Raw genomic sequence first — 16,068 nt, forward strand, 5'->3', positions numbered from 1 at the left:
TTTATACCCTGATATATATCCGTACAGCAAACATTTTAAAATACATGTACTAATCTTTTATGTGTTTATTCACAGGGTACCCATAAACACTACAGTTTAACAGCAAAGGGAGTGGCCGCACAATGACCTCGACTTATTTAAAAGTGTCAAATCGCCTGGGTTTAGTCTAATATATTTCACCAGTCATGCACTGATCCGCCGCTGCCTAAATAGATAGCACAGAATGTACACGTGTTTACGCAAAATAAGGTAGGCTAAAAACCTTCGATCTCGACACATTACTGTTGATAAGTCAATGAGAGTATCTATTAATTCTGTAATAATTTATCTCCAGATAATAGCTATGAGCCAGATTTATCTTTTAAACTTTTCACTTTTTATCTTGCGTTTTTATCACCTCGGCCTTGCTTCGGTAGGGAAGAAACCCAGTCAGCATTTGGTAAATTCTCTGTGCCGGTCGCATACCCAGTTAAAATGGTAGGATTTTGCTTCAGGGAGGACTTCCGACTTAAATCCTGTGCTAAATCAAAATGTGTGGATCGGATGATCCACTGTGGCAACCCAGATGTAAATAACATTTACTAAGTTAAATGTTTACACATTGTTAATGCTTTGAGGCATCACCTTTTCATTTAAGACATTGGGCAGATAATGTCCTAACCCAGAGCTACGTTTTATTTTAACATTTTATACAACTGAGCGACTGAGGGCTTTGCTCTAGGGCCCGGCAGTGGTAACTCGGTGGACCTGGGATTCAAGCTCTCAACTTTCTTCTAACACCTTAACCACGAACCCACCACATCCCCTCAAACATTTGTGGTTGCCTTCTACGAGCTTCAAGCAAAACATTCACTTCACCTGGTGAACTCAGGTCGGCTTCCTTGCTCTTTCATGCTTTTTTTTTTTTAGTTCAGACAACAAAAATTTCTATGGGATTTAGGTCAGAGCTTTTTTATTTGATGGCCACTCATATACTTGCACTTTATCATCTTTAAGCCATTTTGAAGTACACTTGATCGTTGTCCTGCTCTGTTTTAACTTTCTGACTGATGTTGTGTTCTAGATAATCCTCTTTGCTCATAATGCCATCTATTTTCTAAAGTGCACCAGTCTCTTTTTCAAAGAACAAAACAAAACAAAAAAACACCTCCACAAGATGATGCCGCTACACATGTGTAGTTAGTATGGTTTTCTTCTATTCAAAAGCCTCAGCCTTTTTCCTCTCAATATAGTACTGATTATCATGGCTACCATTCTCGAAAAAAACTTTGTGATCGCCTGTAAACTCAGAATCAGGGCTTTTTAATTGAAAAACAGCCATCTTGCAATGGACTCCCTTAATAGCGGTGTCTATACTTTGGTACCTGATTCTCCAACTTCAAATGTTGCTGAGGTTCTGTTGAACCTTTCGGACCAAAATGTGCTAAACTTTGTGATATCTGTGTTTTATTTATTTTATATTAATGCATTTTTTTTAAAGGTTTTGGTTAATGTGCTTGGATTTTGCATGGTATCAAATACAAAAAAAGGTCAAAAATGAAGACCCTTTACAACTCACATTAACTCCTAATTATGACAATTGATCCATCAGAAACTTCTGAAATTATTTCAACAATTCCTGCTATGTTCCAGAGACAGAAACATTGCTGTATATAAACATCTGACCCAGTGGAACTCTGAAAAGGTGAAATAAAGTGGAAATTTATCTGACTTTAATCGACGGTTTTCACCACAATCTAAGTGGCTAATAAACTAGCTAAAAAATATACAATAACCTGAAATCTGAAAATGGTTATCTTTAGCTTAGATGAATGTATAAACCTTTGGCAAAAAGAACGAAGGAGCCAAAAGGAGTAATGTCGGACTCGTGGGCTTTTGCACATAGCATCGCACTGTGCTTACATAAAGAGGATTGGGATTATTCTCTCTCATCCTGTCACACCGCTGCTTTCCTCTACAAGACTGGAATGAAATTTTACTCTCTCTACCCTGACAGCAGTCCATAATAATGCGAGAGGAAACATTCGATCGGAGGTAGATTTCCCCAGTACTGCAAGAGAATTCCTTTAAAGGATCAGAATGAAAAATGAATGGCACGACTGGAAGGATGGACTGGAATGACTTGGTGAATGAAAGTGACTGAAGATTGATGGGTAAAAAAAAAAGGAGAGAGAAATGACAGGAAAGAAAGAGGATTAAGACAGAGAGAGAAAGATAAAGCCTGACACTGCTACAGGATGATTATATTCGGTGGTTGTGTGTTACCTGGTGCATTGTTACCTTGTACCTTACCTTTACCCTTTTCTGCCACGAACATCATGCGAATAATTTCTTTGAGAAATGATCAGCTCAATATTCTTTATATTATATAAACTTTATAAATCCTAGAAATCCTGGCAGTACTATGTAATTATCCTTTTTGTGCCATGAGAAGGAATTCAGGTTCATCACAACATCAAAAAAAAAAAAAAAAAAAAAGGTCTTCAATTCCAGTATGCATTGTTATTAATGCTAGCGCACTAGCGGTGCTAATCTTTAGCTGGCGATGAAAGAAAATCGACAGAGTGGTAACTTATCTCGAATAACTGTCTGTGCTAACTCATTCTTTATCTTTTTCAGCTACTTTTAGGTCTGTGTGAAAGCAATGTCCCAAAGAACTTTGGGAAAGATTGATATTCTTCAAGTACTGAATAATTCTGGCAAATTGTGTGGAGGATGTGTACCACACATAGTGTATGCGTGTATGTGTGCGGACTCACGGTTGCGTTTTCCCTCTTGGTCTCCTTCCTCGTCATTTTCCGGGTCAATATCCTCAGCCTGAGTGATCCAGTCCAGATAGCCTTTCAGATCCTCCTCCAGCTGCTGCTTCTCCCGCAACTTCTGGAAATCTCCACGTGCCTTAGCTTTCTCACGCTCCTTAGAGAACTCTCTGCGTTCCCACACATACAAACACAGAATATAGAAATTGTTGGTTTCATTACCAAACTTTAAAACAAACATTGCAACATTTTGTATAGAAAAACATATACACCATACAGCCAATTTATTAGGAACAGAGACACCGAGTTCCTGTAATTGTCCAATCGGTCGATCGAGTGGCAGCAGCTAAACGTGTAAAATCATGCAGATACATAACTTATATAACCACTCTACATCTGTTGTGAGCAGGAGCACACGCACACACACACACACAAAGTTAAAAGCTTCAAAATTACTAAATGGTTCCTCACCCACTAAGAACACCCAAAACGAGATTGAGGACAAAGAAGGAACCAAAGATGACCAGACTGACGAAGTACACCCATGGCAGCTCATAACCCATGGCATCGTTCATCTGTAACAGAGAGAAATACAAACACACACACACACACACACACACACACACACACACACACACACACACACACACACACACACACACAGAAACAGAGAGGAGTTTAGGGTCTGCTGAATGGTGAAAACTTGATAAACTGCAGTTCATTATTATTATTAAAACAAATTAGTGGCTTCAGTTTAATCTCCTATCAATGACGTTATCAAGTATCAGTGACGTTGTTGTTTAGCGTGTCACGTCACGTTCCTTGACATACTATTTACCAATACTAAAAAACTACAAATCGTGAATGCAACTGCCTACGTATCTTTAAATGTGTGTAATAGTGTTTGTCTGACACATCTGTAATAAGAAGCATGTGAGACAGCTGTAACACATCTGTAATAAGGAGCATGTGAGACAGCTGTAACACATCTGTAATAAGGAGCATGTGAGACAGCTGTAACACATCTGTAATAAGGAGCATGTGGATGTAATGATCGTGGATTTCTCTGTCAGGTTATTGAAAGATACAGCGTTTTTTAAACTCTCCTCACTGATACCATGACCAGACATCATTGTGAAGGGTTCATGACCTCCCTCTACTTCTTGTCTTGACTGAGAGTCTTCACTGTACGCAGGTCTCTTCGTTGGTGTCTCTTTTACCAGTCTGCTGTAGTTAGTTCGATATTCGATACTGTAGTGTGTTCGATGTAGTGTGTAAGAGCAAGTTCAATAAACTGATTGCTTGTTCAGGCTTATGAATGTTCTATAAACAGAGCAGTGTCTTAGGTCACAAAAATTAGACCTCTGGGTTTGTTGCTAAACGACAATTCTTGACGGTTCTACGGAGATAAAAAAAAAAAGAACTATAAACAGTGGTCTTTATGAACAGAACAAACTTAAACACACTAAACGTTTACAGCAGTCTGAACTCTCTTATTAATCCGGACTTGTCTTTAGGTATACAGTCAGATGGTTAATACGTCATGCATACACATATCCATGCCCACTTTCTTCTGTATCTCTGCAAATCTAGAAGTTAGAGCCTGCTGTCTATTGAGGAACAAAAAAGTGACGTGAAGGAGAAAGGTCAGAGTAATAGACAGGGACATTCAGCTAGTTTGCCAGTTCCAACTTTTTCTCCTCCGCTCTCAGTCCACATGTTTTCTTCGCCATACCCTCCAGTGACCGGAGCTCTTTCTTCGGAAGGCATATGTCAGAGTCGCGCACGCTTCCGTAGCCTCATTTGCATTTGGAGAATTTGCCATGGTAACAGATGCATAGTTGGGAAGGAGGGGGAGAGAAAGGACAAGAGAGGAATAGAGCGAGAGAGGGAGAGGGAGAGAGCAGAACAAGCACAGTGAAAGTGACAGTTGCTGTCCAAGGTAACGCTGGTGCCTATTCTTGCAGGGGGAAAAATTATAGGATGATACGTCAGGTGATTTAAAGCTCTTTTGTACCTTTGTAACATCTACTATAAGGTACAAACCCCCATGCAGTTATGGAATATTTTATAACAGCATGACGGTGCCCCTGATATATTTAGTCTGAAGTGCTACCAAAGGAGAACTTAAGAGTATACACATATTAATTTATACCGTAATAAGAAAATCACAATCTGTTAGAAAGTTAATGTCGTGCTTTATTGCTCGTATCGATGTAACGATTGACTGTAATCATGTCATGCCTCGTGCCATCTTCTCTTCTTTTCCCCAACCAGGGTGTGAGGTAACATTGCAGGGAGTTGAAAATACTGACAGGAACATCAAAGTAACTTTGATGAAAAATATTCGTTGATCCTACTTAAAGTCTCAAGGGAAAGTACGCAAGGGGGCTAATAATTTACACCAATAAGCCATATAATTAAAACCAGCGATAAGCGAAGTGTATAACATTGATTATCTCTTTACGGTGGCACATGTAAAAGGCCGGGATATAAAAGACTGGCAGCATGTGAACGGTCAGTCCGTAAAGTCGTCGTGTTCCAAGCAGGAAAATAAGGCAAAGGTTTGAGTGAGTTTGTCCAGGGACTGTACCACATGGACCATCTCCAAAACAGCTCGTATCCTACAGATCCTACAGAAGAGCTACTGTAGCAAAAACTGCTGCAAAATTTAACACTGGCTTTGTCAGAAAAGTGTCTGTACAAGTTGTTTTTTGCCAAACTGTATAGAAACGAGTGCAGATTTTGGCTCATAGAGTGACATACAGTAAGATGAAATCTGGATTCGATTCATTAAACTGTTACTGTATATGACATCAAAACAAGCAGTGCTGTGTGCGCTTATCATGAATCAGCTTCAGCTCTGTGGATGCAATCTCCCACCACTAATCCCTTATTTACTTGTCATGTGCACATGTCTCAATTTCCATAACACACAATAATTAAGGTAGGTGTTAAAATAGTGAGGTAAAGGGAAAGCATTCACAGGCTAGAGTCAGATTCACGATATTGAAAAAGGAACAGTTTTCCAACTTTTTCCAAGATTTTCATTTATATTACAGATTTGACAAATGGCTTATTCATAAATACGGTGTATAGAGACACACAGTACAGAGCCTTGCACAAGGTCCAACAACGTTCTGAAGAAAGTACTGAATGTCATAAAAGAGGAAAAGAAATCTAAAGCAACATAATGAAGGCCTGTCATGTTCTAGTGCTTGAAAAATTCTATAATAAATCAGAAATGATATTCACACTTCTTTAAAAGGTGCGTGCTTCCCTTGCACAGGGCTCAGCATTCGCATCCTCCATAACTTAATGCTCTCTAAATGCGTCAATAAATAATTTACTAAAAAAAAATAAAATAAAAAAAAATCCGATCACATTACCATTCATGCCTCGACACTAATCTACATTTCTGCTATATCTTTAACTACCGACGACATTAATACTGACGGTGACGGTTTATCTGCAGTAAGGTAGTTAAACCTGGGTTAATATACTGATCTGAAATTTACACACACCCCGAACACACCACACATTGTTGGTGGTGTTAAAATGTGAGATATTGAACAGCATTTAATAACGTACGGCAAGAAACGTCAGATTAGGAATAGCCAGGATTAAAGCCAGGAATAGCCAGGATAAAGTGTGATCAGTGTGAAAGGTGAAACAAGACAAGGTAGGGTTTAGAATGAGCCGGAGTTAACTTGGAAAACCCTCAGGACTGCTTAGACTACCTAGGAGACTACTTAACGTCACTCCCAGGTGTGAGCTGTATGTTGGTTGTGTGGTGAGCTGCATTTATTTACCCAGTACAGCACTTCCGTCCAGCCCTCCATGGTGATGCACTGGAACACAGTCAGCATTGCGAACAGGAAGTTGTCAAAGTTGGTGATGCCGTTGTTGGGCCCCTGCCAGCCGTCTTTACAGGTGCTGCCGTTAACGGTACAGTGGCGTCCGTGACCTGACAGAGTGCAGGGGCTAGAGTCTTCCTCTGCTAATGTACCTGCAGGACAGGAAGAAAATCAGAAAGACAGAGACAGAAAGAGAATCAGAAGGAGAAGATATTAGTTTTAACAAGCAATATATATGATCACAGAGAATGAGAAAGACGACAGAAAACAAGAAGGAATATTCTATACAGAAGGACGTACAGACGCCCCCCCGTAGGGACACTCACGTGTGCCGTTCATGTAACATGTGGCATGCATCTTCCCGATGAAGAGCTCCAGGCCAATGATGGCGTAGATGATGATGACAAAGAGCACGAGCAGAGCAATGTGCAGTAAAGGAACCATGGCTTTAATAATAGAATTCAGCACAACCTGTAAACCTGCAAGCACACCACAACATGGCAGTAATATATCAGCGAGGTCTTCAGTGGGGAAAAGGCCCAGGTTAATCATTTGGAGCAATGGCTACTTCAAACATACAGTATATTTCTAAAAATGACTTTCAGTATGTTGGGTTTCCTTCTGAAATCCTTCCTTCTTCCTTTTTACTTAAGCCTTACTCTGAAATCCTTATTTCTTCTTATTATTAAGATTTCTTCTTAAGAAATACGGACAGCACCAATAGTCTGTTGGAATAAAAATGCTTAATATGGCTATTTTTACTCAGCGCATTTGAAATGGTGGATGGTTTTAAGATGATTCTCATTATTAAAAGCAGAAAAATCCCTAAATTATACAGTGCTATTATGCAGTGCTGAAAACGCCCAACACAACCCTGGTACAGACAGAGTGTGATGAATCTTTACTAGTGCACAAGTCTGGAGAAGTATTTCTTTTTTTTGTAAGTATTTTTCTTGTTTTATAATTCACAAATACAAACAATGCCTTTATCTCATGCTTGAGGTATGAAGTTCCAAGCATGGTGGTGTTAGCATCATGCTGAGAGTTACACTACCTTTTCTTTCACTGAACAATGCTCCCTAATGCTAGACTTAATAATGCTCTGTGGGAGGTTTTAATAACCAAACCATGATACTTCTGCAGAACTTTGTGCAGAGTGTGATGAATCTTTAGAAAGGCTTATTTCTAACCTAAAGACTGCTGCTCTACTGTATACATTTTTGGCATAATTCAAGGTAGGCAAACATAAATACTGCTTTTGTGTCAATATTAGTACTAAAAGGTGTTCTCTACAGTGAAGCATGGTGGTGTTTGCATAATGCATGAAGTTACACTTCTTGTTGCCCTTTCATTCTCTGACCAGTGCCCCTTAGGATAGATTTAATGTTGTTCTTTGGGATGTTTCAGTAACCAACTAATGACACTTTTGCAGAACTTTGTCACGGACATGTTTTTTTTTTTTATAGCTACATGATCTAACTCTGGTGTCTTCCAGAAACACGTTTGTTTACATCAATGTCATGTGATACTTTATTCATACACAGATCGACTTGATTTAACTAATGATGTGATTTGTATATAATATCCTAACACAGTTTATCTAAATAAACTCTACTTTAACTGTGACCATTTAGGATTTTCTGTTTTACTCACTGGGCACTCCTGAGACGAGCCGGAGCGGTCGGAGCACACGGAAAGCTCGCAAAGCTTTGACATCGAAACCTCCCGGCTTCCCTCCGGACTGACCTGAATCTCCCTCTTTGGTAATCAGCTCCAGAACCACACTGAACAGCCTGCACACACACACATACACACACACATATACAGTACAGATCCTATTAATTTTTAAAGGTCGGTAATGTAGCTCCTCTGTAGATAGCATCAAGGAATGTACGCCAAGTTTGAACTTCCAGTCTAATCCAAGTCTACTGATCACCAGCGATCTTGTACGCTTCTACTATTTCAATATTTCAAACCGGCTCCAACGTGGGATTCTGCAGCTACACACACCTGCTTAAAATCCTGAACATCCTGAACATCTTCCCACCCAACAGATGGTTTTAAATGTGTGCGATTTTTGTTTGTTTTTTACACTGCAGAATTTTATTCACCTTTTATTGTATTATTTTATTACACCAAAATGTGTTGGATAATATCCCAGATTATTATAGATTTAAAAATACATTTAAAAGAGATACACACACACACATACACACACACACACACACACACACACACACACACACACTTACACTTTATTTATTTATTTGTTTGTTTGTTTGTTTGTTTATTATATATTTTTAATAAATAAAACATTGAATTACAAAAATTAAGGAATTAATTTCCCTAGTAATTATTTAAAAAAAAAACAGTTTAATGTAAAATAACATAAATATATAAAAATTCTAAAAATTAAACAAAAAAAAAACAAACTAAAAATTGAATACTTGTTAAAGAACATCTAAAAGAGTATTAACTGTATCAGTAGAAGTTTTGGGCTGAAGTAGCTCAGGCAAATGACACCTGATAAGATATTCTTAGCTTGCATGAGAGAGAAAACAGCCTTAAATCGCGAGGTGGGAGGCGTCACTATGACAACCTGATGTTAGTGGCTTCACCAGAGAGGATAGCAGCATTATGCTGGTTTAATTAAGTTCTGTATTTAGAAACTAGATCTCCCCAGTATGAAGAACCTACAGGAACAATCGTGGATCAGAAAATCTACTTGCTCGCAGCTTTTACAGGCAGTAAGTAAAAGATTGCAGTTTGTGCAATCAGGAAGTGGATTTATTATTAGGTTATTATTATCACTCAAAGGTGTAAAAACCTGTATCCTGGGTACCTGGAATGAGCACATTTCATCATTTACAAATAAACTACTGTATGACTAGTGTAAAAGGACCAACATTTAAAAAAAGAAAAAAATACTTGATGACTTAAGCAAAACAAAAGTATGCGTGTTGTGACGCAGCTCTACGCCTTATATCACACATGCTTCCCTGCCACACACATCAGCCGAGGTGCGATCGGCTTTATTAATATATTAACATCTTAATTAAGTGCGCGGATGACGGATGCTTTTCAGATTCAGATGCATCTGAGTGTTGTATGTAAAATATCAAGAGAAAATGCTGATGCTAACCAGCCTCTTGTAGAGGAGGAGAGAACACAATATCTCAGGCAAAAAAAAAAAACACTAAAGCTTAGAGTGATTTTTGTCGAGGAGGCAAACACAATGTGCTACATAGGCCACACACTATGACTACATTATCTTTTTTTTTTTGCCTAGAAACCAAAACCAGGCTTTGAGCAACACCGAGCAGATTATTTTCTTAGCATTCACATATTTTCACCTCTGATTTTAAGGTAACAGGTTTTAATGAGGCTTTCTAGAAGAATACTAATGATCAGGTTTGATATACACGACTGACTTACCCCACTATGACTATAATGAAATCCAGCATGTTCCATCCGTTCCTAACATAGGAGTTCTGGTGCATTACCAGTCCGTAGGCTATGATCTTCAGAAAGGTCTCGATAGTAAAAATGATCAGGAAGGCATATTCTACTGTCTCCTGTGAAGAGAGAAACACCAAAGAGAGGATTTGTGTTACACCCACAAAGTATTAACCTACACAGGTCAGTTATGCATTAGAAGTGATTTTGTATGTTATATTAACTATGTTATATCTCTATTATATATGTCATATGGAAGGAATAAAATTAAAGGATAAGAATTCACACTGGCATGAAGATGTTACTACTAGTTATTGATTCATTTCCTGCAGCACGTCCTCAAGTAAGATTACAAATTTTCATACATTTATGGAACATGCACAAGACAAATCCTCTTCTTACTGATCTGAAGTGCTGGAACTGGAGACTCCTTTCATACGTTACATAAACGTATCTCCTTAGAGAATACACACGCTTCACCTCACCAACAAATACACATTTATCTCTATTTAACCCATTTAAGAGGTACACTGTCGGTACTAAAATAGGTCTTACCCAAATATCTTCAATCAGAATAAACTGAAATGAATGATGTTATGGCTGAGAGTCTGATATAAAATGAGTCTGGACACATTTCAGTGTGAGTTGATTTTCCCTTTAGATTTCCCTAATCTTACTGTAACATGTGGCGGACGCCGCCGACGGTGGGGATCAAACTTGAATATCTACGATAGCGTCGACATAAATGAAGACTTACATAAGTTACATAAAACATAACGAAACAAAACATGACTATAGCATGAAAATTTGAATAGCATAACCAGGGGCGTTGCTAAGGTTGGAAGGGATGAGACTTGAGACTTTACCTCACCAACAGTTGCATTATTATTACCCCACCAATGAATGAATGAATGAATAAATGATGACTGTCCATATTCTGGCCGTATTCTTTACTGCGTACAGCGGAGTAAACGTGTAATATACAAGCTAACGGAGACAAGTTTCTTGTACTGGAATGTCTTGTACTATATTTGAGATATCTCAGAGAGCAGAATTGGGATTGATATCACCAGTTACTTTGAGTAAAAATAAACAAACCGACGTATCTACGAATATATTTGAGTGTCTACTTTCATATGAGCCATTAACTACCAACATTACAGTGCGACAGGACAAAGACATTTAATTCATTCAGCCTGTGTCTATCTCAGGCGTCATCTGGCATCAAGGCAGAATACACCCTGGACGGAGTGCCAACCCATCACAGGGCACACACACACTCTCATTCACTCACACAATCAACCTACCATACATGTCTTTGGACCAGGGGAGGAAACCGGAGTACCCTGGAGGTGTGAGGCGAACGTGCTAACCACTAAGCCACCGTTTCCCCCACAAAGACATTTAATGCTGAACATAATCACAACAAAACAGGCCTCTGGTAAAAAGAAGTCCATAACATGTTTCTAATGAATCCTTACATTATTAACTTTAGCTTAGGAAAAACATACAAACGGCACACAAACCTGAACAAAGCGTATATAACAGTATAAACCTATAACAGCTGAAATGAATGTTTCTGTTCCATACAGTAAACTAAATTAGCACCTTCTGATGACTCTGATTAAAGAACAGAGCAACGCTGTGGTAGAAAGATATATAATATATTAGAATCTATTAGTACTTATTCCATTCGCTTCAATTCAAATGATTTGTATCGCGCTTTTAACAATCGACATTGTCTCAAAGCGGCTTTACTGAAGCATAGAAACAAAATACTTTTTTTTAAGGTTTAAAATTAAATGACTATTTAACTCTAAGAATTGTATGTAATGAGCAAGCCTGAGGCGACTGTGTCAAGGAAAAACTCCCTGAGATATGAAGAAGAAACCTTGAGAGGAACCAGAGAGGAAACCCATCATCATTTGGGTGATAATGGATGGTTAATAATGTAAATAATGTAAATGTAAGTCTTGACCCTGGTTTACAAACAATACAGCTGGATGAACTGGATTAAATACAGGTATCTACCACAAGAACAAGCCAGTGAAGACCTCGAATAAGACTGGGTGAAGCAGAGGAAGATACAAGGAGGTCTGTAATGAAATCCTCTCAGAAAAGAAAAAAAACCCAGCTTTGACACAGGGACTGGAGGTCATTAATGCGCTGAGAGCAGGGAGTAATGTAGCCTGTAATTGAACGTATGGCTGTGACTGGAGCCCTTTGGCTTAGGAGTAAAAATAGCCACAGTGCGGTGAGGAGATTAATCCCATCCGAACAATGAAAATCCAGCCATCACAAGTCATGTGTCGTAGCCATTACTCTGACTTCCTGTGCTACTACAGAAGCTTGTTTTTTCCTTATAAATTATACATTTTGGGTAGAAAAAAATAAATAAAAAGAAATTTTGGATTCTATTCAGTAGTAAAACCCAAATAGGGTTTTTTATCTTTCTCTGTCTGTCTCTGTCTCTGTCTCTCTCTCTCTCTCTCTGTCTGTCTCTCTCTCTCTCTCTCTGTCTGTCGCTCTCTCTCTCTCTCTCTGTCTGTCGCTGTCTCTCTCTCTCTCTCTCTGTCTGTCTGTCTCTGTCTCTCTCTCTCTGTCTGTCTGTCTCTGTCTCTCTCTCTGTCTGTCTCTGTCTCTCTCTCTCTGTCTGTCGCTGTCTCTCTCTCTCTCTCTGTCTGTCTCTGTCTCTCTCTCTCTCTGTCTGTCTGTCTCTGTCTCTCTCTGTCTCTCTCTCTCTCTGTCTGTCGCTGTCTCTCTCTCTCGCCGTTTGTCTCTCTCTGTCTGTCTGTCTCTGTCTCTCTCTGTCTGTCAGTATCTCTCTCTCTCTATCTGTCGCTGTCTCTCTCTGTCTGTCTGTCTCTCTCTCTGTCTCCCCCCCCATCAGCAAATATAGATTTTGCAGATTAGCTTTCTTACCATTTTGATGATGCATAATATTTAGAGATTCTGAGCTATGCCTAGAAGAATATGTTATCAGGTGTGTGACTAAATAGGTCATATATGATTATTTGTTTTTAAACGATCCAACCAAAAACCTTGTAATGTTTTACATATTAACCTTTTCATTCAGGGATGTGACTCATCACACAGCAAGAAGCTGCTCGTGGCTGCTGTTATAACTTTACATTGAGCTTCAACTCTGTCCCATCCAGCATGTTTTCTTAATATGTTCTTTCTTACAGTAAAAAAAAAAAAATCACTGAACACCAAACACCGAATTAAAACCTGGTCTGAGTCGGAACTACACAACAAGGATGAAGGGGAAGAGACGAAATTCTCATGGTTGCCCAGGCAACCTGCTGTATTCTGACCGTGACTGTAATGAAAGACGAGTAGCTTGTGTGTTTATTCATCTGAGCAGAACCTCCGATTCATCTTGAGGAGATTTCAGAAGCATTGGGTTACTTGGAGACAGCTGTGTGTGTGGCTATATTTAGACACATTGTGTTTGATTTATTCAGGTGTTGTTGATTTGTCTACTTATTGCACAATCTTAGGTTACATTAGTGTGTCGATGTTAAAATGTTGACGTGTTGTGGCGAACAGAACCTTAATGTAAAGTGGGAGCGTTTATTCATTTGTTGTTCTTTAAAAATACACTTGCATTGTTTCCTAAGGTAAAACACACAGCCTTATTCCTGACCAATCAGGCACCATACTTGCACTTGCAAACAATCTGCTAATGGCACACAAATCGAAGCAAATGGAAAAGATTCAATCTGAGCACAAAATAAACTCTTTAGCAAACAAACTTTAGCCTTGGAAAAAAGCTCTTAAGCTCTTCTTATGTAATAAAAGGTCTCAACCAGACAGATGTCAGCTCTCTCAGACCGTGATAACACACACGAACGCGCACACAAACACACACACACACATACGTGCACACACACACACACACACACACACATACCCCTTTGTGTATTACTGACAAAATTGTTCCTTTGCTAATGTATAATGCCATATAACTATCATAACATTTTACATTAAAACAGTCTTGTGATTTATTTCTAATTAATAGACTGGGTCATGTGACATTTTACATTAACAAACTAAATCATGTGACTCGTTTCACATTGAAACATCGAGTCATGTGACTCATTTTACATTAACACACTGAATCATGTGACTCATTTCACATTAATAGAGTCCTGTGAATCATTTCATATTAATACACTGTGTAATGTGACTCAATTCACATTAATATATTGTACCATGTGACTCACAATAGCCAAAAGACTCACAGGCAAATGGAGTTGTTCTGAACTGAGTCTCCTCTAAGTATGTGTGATGTTAAGGGCTTGTCTTTAACATCAACCACTTGCAACCTTTATCAGTAAACCTTTGTGTGTGTGTGTGTGTGTGTGTGTGTGTGTGTGTGTGTGTGTGTGTGTGTGTGTGTGTGTGTGTGTGTGTGTGTGTGTGTGTGTGTGTGTTCATAACAAGAGGTTGTAGCATGATAAGTGTCAGCACTGTCTAACACTGATAACACATAAATGCCCATTCTCTCTCTCTCTCTCTCTCTCTCTCTCTCTCTCCCACACGCACACACACGCACACACACAAACATACACCTACACAAACATTCATAGATGCACATACACACATACCCGTCCTTGCATTAGTGAAGGTAAATGACCCGGTTTTCTTCAGTGTATAAACAGCTGACAGCTGAGGCCTGTGTGTGTGCGTGCGTGTGTGTGTGTGTGTGTGTGTGTGTGTGTGTGTGTGTGTGTGTGTGTGTGTGTGTGTGTGTGCTATGTTTGCCTGTTTTTGTGCTTGTAAGTCTAAGAGCTCAAAGGCCACTCTACTGGCACAAAATAACACACACACCAATGTGTGGCCAATTTTAGGAAGAGTAGAATCCTTCCAGCGCACAGGATACTTCACTTGATGAAAAAAATCCCAGCATGCACTGCAAAAACCAGGCAGCATCGACTTTCACTATGTTCGACATTATTTCCATCTGGGGCAGTGCTGACTCAAGAGGTTAAGGCTCTGGGTTGTTGACTGGAGGATCGGGGTTCAAGCCCCAGTATGTATCATGGCTGACCCTGTGCTCTGACCCCAACCTCCAAAAGTTGGGACCTGCAAAGAAAGAATTTCACTGTGATATATATGTAACAAAATAATGGCTTCTATTCTATTCCTCTCAGCTTACTCTCCCTTCACTAGATTTCTTCCTTTCATAGATTTCTGTCTGGTTTCAAACATTTGTGTGGCAGCCTAGTTAGATGCTGCTAGCAGACTGATTTTTAACTTACAGTAAATATTGAACATGATGACAAGGAATTGATCGGGGGAAAAGAATGAATCGAGTCATCCAACTCAGAACATTGCATCATCTCCGCATCATACTTTGCATAAAAATAAGCTCCAGTGTACGAGCTCCCGTCTGTCCTTGCGAGGTCACTCAGTGTAAAGTTCTTGCTTTATTTGTCTCCTTGCTGTATCATAGAAGTATTTCATTATGTGGATGACTTGGGACTGTACAAGACCCAATTGGAGCAAGTGGCTCAATCCCGTGCTTAGCTTAAGATTTCTTCTGAACTCTTCTTCATTATTATTGTTTTACACTTAGGTTTTTAGTATACTTAGTTTAAGATGTGAAGATATTCTCTGGATGTTTGGGGAAAATGGTTTAATTTGACAACGAGGCAGGAGATGATACGCTACGTCCAAGATCCCAGACTTAACCCAATACAGGCTTCGTGTGAGGATACTGACACAAATGTTACATTTAATTATAATGCATTTATTTTAGAATGACAATAAAAAGTATCAATGCAAGATCAGGACAGTGTAGTAGAGGAAAAGTAGCTCAGTATTTATAATGTACGGTGTGATTTATTACACTATTGTGAACGTTATTTTAATCCTTTCCTGGGTCATAAATGTACTTCAAGGCGACGTGATTAATACTGAGATATCGTTCGATGGTTGCTGATGATTCCAAATACGTATCGTGGGGTCATCACTTTTCCTACTGTTGA

The 16,068-nt window shown here is 39.0% G+C and overlaps 1 protein-coding gene across 36 annotated transcripts in view; it reads right to left on the reverse strand.

The window, feature by feature from the left end:
• Nucleotides 1–16,068, reverse strand: part of cacna1db (calcium channel, voltage-dependent, L type, alpha 1D subunit, b) — a 116,954-nt gene that overhangs the window by 42,590 nt on the left and 58,296 nt on the right. For all 36 annotated transcript variants that reach the window (XM_047800048.1, XM_047800067.1, XM_047800050.1 and 33 more), the window contains 6 exons: nt 10,052–10,191; nt 8,270–8,409; nt 6,943–7,095; nt 6,572–6,768; nt 3,231–3,334; nt 2,760–2,929 (listed from right to left, as the gene is read on the reverse strand). In XM_047800048.1, the coding sequence (XP_047656004.1) occupies nt 2,760–2,929; nt 3,231–3,334; nt 6,572–6,768; nt 6,943–7,095; nt 8,270–8,409; nt 10,052–10,191 (904 nt within the window). The remainder of the gene's footprint in view (nt 1–2,759; nt 2,930–3,230; nt 3,335–6,571; nt 6,769–6,942; nt 7,096–8,269; nt 8,410–10,051; nt 10,192–16,068) is intronic.

The sequence above is a fragment of the Tachysurus fulvidraco genome, chromosome 14, assembly GCF_022655615.1.
Source record: "Tachysurus fulvidraco isolate hzauxx_2018 chromosome 14, HZAU_PFXX_2.0, whole genome shotgun sequence".
NCBI lineage: Eukaryota > Metazoa > Chordata > Actinopteri > Siluriformes > Bagridae > Tachysurus > Tachysurus fulvidraco.